Here is a 4,171-nt window from a genome sequence, read left to right as displayed (position 1 = left end):
CACACGCGCATGCGCTCTGCACGTTGAGGCGCGGCATCTGGCTCCTTCTCTGCCGAGGGGCCGGCCATGGGCCCCGGGCTGGCGTCGCTTGGGCGCGTGTGGGGCTGTGAGCGGCGGCGTGGGCCGAGTTCGCGGGGACATGGTGGCCGCCAGCAACGCCAGAGTGGGCTGATCCATGCGTGATCAGCTGAATAGCATTTGTCTGCTCGTGACCAAACTGATCGAGTTTTTCCAGATCTCCGCTCCACACTTCTTGGACATCCATCTCTCGTCCTCCCCATCGCCGCACATCTCCCGGTCGGGGTGTGTGTGTGTGTGTGTGTCTGGTGGGAGAAAAGGCACAAAGTACCACCTCGACACGCAGGACGTGTGACTTGGTTTCGCATGTGCGAGGGCCATCTCTTCCTTTTCCCTGGCGGGAGGGAAGATCCCCGGATCTGGGAAGTTCCACCCCCTCCCCCCCCCCCCCCCCTCTCCCACCCAGGGAGCCATGCCCAAGTGAAAAAAGGAGGGATGGTCTTCGGTCTGGCGAGCCCCCGGTGGCCTCAGCACTTCTCCTCCTCGTTCCCCTGCTCCCCCTGCCCCTCGCGTTTCCATCCCGTCGGTCACCTCATCCCCCTCTCCTCCCCCGCTGGCCGCACAATGCTGTCACACTTTGCTCGCCTTGGCCTCGTTGGACCGGCCCCCGGGCGTCCGCTGTCCGCGACCAGTCGTCTGGCCGCCCCTCTGGCCCCCACCATCTCACCAAATGCCATGATGACGCCCTTTGTGTCGGTTCGTACCATGGCCTCGGCCAGCTCGATGTACGGGCAGAAGTTTGGCCAGTCGCCCATGGCCGGCGCCTTCCGTCCGCTGCTTGCGGCCGGTGCCACAACGATCGGCTTTTACTCCATTGCTGGTGCGTATCGCCCCTTCGAATCCCTCTTGATGATTTTCTTTGCCCTCGCATTGTTGGACTGACATCCTCCTGGTGCTCCTCTATCAGCCATCACGTCGCGCTTTGGTCGTGCTGTCGCTGCCAAGAAGCAGCTCTCCGGCCGCCCAGCCGTCAAGGTATGCTGGATGCCCCTAAAAGCACTTCATCCCCCCCCCCCCCCCCCCTCTCTCTCTCTCTCTCTCTCTCTCTCTGCAACATACGGAAAACTCATTCCCCCCTCTTCCTCGTTCCACTCGTCGTCATCTCCGGACCTCTCCCAGCGCCCGATCATCTTCGGTCTTGATGCCTCGACACTGGCCTTCCTGACAGTGCAGACGGGTATCTTCGCGTCCTGGACCACCCAGCGCAACATGAATACCATGTACCGGCTGTTTACCTACAATACCGCGCGGCCGACTTTCACTTCTTCGGTATGCCTTCCGGCGCGCCTTTCTCGCCCTCCCCCTTTCTCCCCTTATTCATGCCTCACTGACCTCCCCCCTCTTACTCTCCCTCTCTCTCCCCCCTCTCTTCCTTCTCAAAAGCTCCTGTCAACCGTGTCCCACGCGACACCTCTGCACTTCGGCTTCAACTCCTTTGCCTTCTACAGTCTTTCGCGAATCCCCTTCTTCTGGAATGATCGGTGCGTCTTCCCCCGCCCTCTCTCCCCATGTTCCCTGCTCTCTCTCTCTCTCTCTCTCTCTCTCTCTCCCGCCACCTTCCTCTGACACTTGAGTTTTGAATATCTCTTTCTTCCTCCTTCTCTCCCGCCCCGCTGTCGCCGCTCGCAGGTCCTTCTTCTTTGCCACACTCCTGTCTGGATCCGCGGTGGCCACTGCCATCACTGGCGCCTACAGCGTGCGTGCCCCCCCCCCCCCCCCCCCGCCCTGTTGTCTCCTCCCCTCTCTCCATCGCCACAGCGATCACCACCCGTCTGACATGGCGTTGCCCGATGGAATGTGCGGCTTTCACTCAACCAGACCTTGACTCGATCCCCGGTGTCGCTGCTCGGCCTGTCGGGCGGTCTCTATGCCCTCTTTTCTTACTATGTCATGCGCGACCCGGACGCCCGGTTCGGCATCATCTTCCTGCCGGGGATTTCCCTCCGGGGTCCCGAGATGCTGCTGCTTGCGTCCGCCTTCGAGATTGCTGGTGTGCTGAAGCTCTTCCGGAGCTCGATCTCACATACGTCCCATCTGGGTGGCATGCTCTTTGGCCTGCTGGCCTTCTACGGCATTACGCCGATTTGGGAGAGGCGTGACCGGTTCCTGGGGCCGATCAATCGCCTCATCGACCAGGTGGCCTTCAAGCTGGCTTGAGCGGCCCACTTCTCTTTCTCCCTCCTCGCGCCTTTTCCCCCCTTCTCCCCCTCTCTTCCGAGAGCTGGCATTTGTACCTCTCCCCCTTCCCTCCTCGCCCTCCGTCGGGAGGGCGAATAGACATGCCAGTGGGTCTCTCTCTCTCTCTCTCTCTCTCTCTCTCGCTCCCTCTCTCTCTCTCGCTCGCTCGCTCGCTCTCTCTCGCTCGCTCTCTCTCGCTCTCTCTCTCTCGCTCTCTCTCTCTCTCTCTCTCCCTCTCTCTCTCGCTCTCTCTCCCTCTCTCTCTCCCTCTCTCTCTCGCTCTCTCTCTCGCTCTCTCTCTCTCGCTCGCTCGCTCGCTCGCTCGCTCGCTTTCTCCCCTCTTATATCGATATTCATCCATCTTGGCGTCATAGCAAGCAAGCAAGCATTTTCCGGCCATGGACCGGTTCCATGCTTCGATCCTTCTCTCTTGCCCTCTTTTTGGTGCTCTATTTAAGCATCGCCCGGAGAGGGCGAATGGGGGTACAGCCAGAGTTGGGTGCAAAAAGGGGGCATGTGAAAAGGCGAACAGGGCGAAGCTCCTCGTTGAGGTGCCCCTGCGCAGGGGCCCTTTTACTCCGCCAATCAATTGTCCCGAATCCATTGGTCTACCGGCGCCACGAGGAAGTGCCGAGCCGTCTCAGCCAGCAGGACTTCCTCACGCCAAGCCGCGATAGCCTCCGAGGTCTCGGGCTCCGGGCAAAGGGGCGTCCCACAGGGTGGCCCGGTGGGAGTGTCCTCCTCTCCCTCGTTGACGGAGGCTGATACTTGGATGAAGGCAAAGGCGTCCTCCTCTTCCTCCTCTGGAGCATCGCCATCGGACGGGGGCTCCCCCGCCTCGAGGGGGGTGCCGTCACTGTGGCACAGACGCTCCGAGATCACGCGCTCCAGAGTCCACGATTGGAAGGCACGAGTGTAGGCCGCTCGACGGAAGTGGAGCTTCTCGAAGAAGCGCAAAGATGCGGGATTGCTGTCATCGACAATGGCCTTAATGTGGGAGATGCGCAGATGCTCAATGCCTGCGATGGGCGGTCAGTCACAGGGAAAGGAGCAAAGGAAGGAGGAGGCAGGGACGGGGATCGGGTTGCACAAGCAGACTCCCGGGCTTCCGGCGGGTCACATACAGTACCGAAGGAAAGTGAGGACCGCATCGCGGGCAAAGCCCTTCCGCCGGGCGGTCGGCTCGGCAATCATAACCGACAACTCGGCCTCAAAACGCCGATCCGGCTGGATAAAGGCATTGATATCGCCAATCATGCCTGAGCGGCGTGAAGGGCCCGCCCCCATCGAGAATGGTATGCATGGTAAGCAGCGGAAGAGACATCGGGCCATCGGCAGGAGGAAGGGAGAGGGGGGAGGGGAAGGGGGACAGAGAAAAGTGCACCTAGGCAAGAGCAGGAGGTGGAGAGAGGAGGGGGCAGCGCAACGCACCAGACGTGACTGTGCGTTTGGCCACCGGAGTGGCAAGCATCTGGGCCTTGTCAATGATGATGAAAGTCAGGATATCGGGATTGGCGTGCCAGCTTTGTTGGTTTTCCATTTCGCTCTCCAGAGACTGCCGCTCGGAGGCCGTGGCTTCCAGCAGCTCTGGGTCGCCCATCCACTGGTGATAGGTGGCCACATGCTCGCGGAGATACGGGACCAGGCAGACATGCTGCCCCACGACAAGGGTTGACTCATTGAGCCGCATGGTGTCCAGCTGGAAGCAAGAGGCACAGGCAAGGCAAGGCAAATCCGGAGGGCAAGAAGACGCGGAGGTGTGGGGGAATAGAGAGGCAAGCCCGGGCCGGGGCGCAGGGGCTGAGGAGTGGAATACAATGTCAAAAAAAAATGCCGGCCATCCAGCAGCCCGCCGGCAAAAGCCCGCCCGACCCATCGCCCCCCCCCCCCCCCCCCCCCCCCCCCCCCCCCCCCC

The 4,171-nt window shown here is 61.5% G+C and overlaps 2 protein-coding genes across 2 annotated transcripts; one reads left to right on the top strand and one right to left on the bottom strand.

Moving 5' to 3' along the window:
* The first annotated feature begins 552 nt into the window (after positions 1 to 552).
* On the top strand, positions 553 to 2,380 carry H696_04642 (hypothetical protein). The gene is made up of 6 exons (XM_009498521.1): positions 553 to 898; positions 986 to 1,053; positions 1,198 to 1,347; positions 1,462 to 1,559; positions 1,708 to 1,774; positions 1,897 to 2,380. Exons 1-6 carry the CDS (start codon positions 643 to 645, stop codon positions 2,233 to 2,235), a joined length of 978 nt encoding a protein of 325 aa, XP_009496796.1. The 5' UTR covers positions 553 to 642; the 3' UTR covers positions 2,236 to 2,380.
* A 299-nt stretch (positions 2,381 to 2,679) lies between these two features.
* On the bottom strand, positions 2,680 to 4,034 carry H696_04641 (hypothetical protein). The gene is made up of 3 exons (XM_009498520.1): positions 3,688 to 4,034; positions 3,381 to 3,515; positions 2,680 to 3,275 (listed from the first exon to the last, which is right to left on the bottom strand). Exons 1-3 carry the CDS (start codon positions 3,944 to 3,946, stop codon positions 2,842 to 2,844), a joined length of 828 nt encoding a protein of 275 aa, XP_009496795.1. The 5' UTR covers positions 3,947 to 4,034; the 3' UTR covers positions 2,680 to 2,841.
* Positions 4,035 to 4,171: the final 137 nt, after the last annotated feature.

Source organism: Fonticula alba, assembly GCF_000388065.1.
Source record: "Fonticula alba strain ATCC 38817 unplaced genomic scaffold supercont2.7, whole genome shotgun sequence".
NCBI classification, from domain to species: domain Eukaryota; order Rotosphaerida; family Fonticulaceae; genus Fonticula; species Fonticula alba.
The sequence above is the reverse complement of the archived record's forward strand: the minus strand, read 5'-3'. Positions and strand labels throughout refer to the sequence as shown.

Excerpts from the sequence above, each read along its gene's own strand:
- H696_04641 (XM_009498520.1), bottom strand. The coding sequence starts at position 3,946 with ATGCGGCTCAATGAGTCAACCCTTGTCGTGGGGCAGCATGTCTGCCTG. Across the intron at positions 3,516-3,687 it reads CAAACGCACAGTCACGTCTG|GCATGATTGGCGATATCAAT; the intron begins GTGCGTTGCGCT and ends CACGCCGCTCAG. Across the intron at positions 3,276-3,380 it reads CCTCACTTTCCTTCGGTACT|GCATTGAGCATCTGCGCATC; the intron begins GTATGTGACCCG and ends CGCCCATCGCAG.
- H696_04642 (XM_009498521.1), top strand. The coding sequence starts at position 643 with ATGCTGTCACACTTTGCTCGCCTTGGCCTCGTTGGACCGGCCCCCGGG. Across the intron at positions 1,560-1,707 it reads CCCTTCTTCTGGAATGATCG|GTCCTTCTTCTTTGCCACAC; the intron begins GTGCGTCTTCCC and ends CGCCGCTCGCAG. Across the intron at positions 1,775-1,896 it reads CCATCACTGGCGCCTACAGC|ACCTTGACTCGATCCCCGGT; the intron begins GTGCGTGCCCCC and ends TCACTCAACCAG.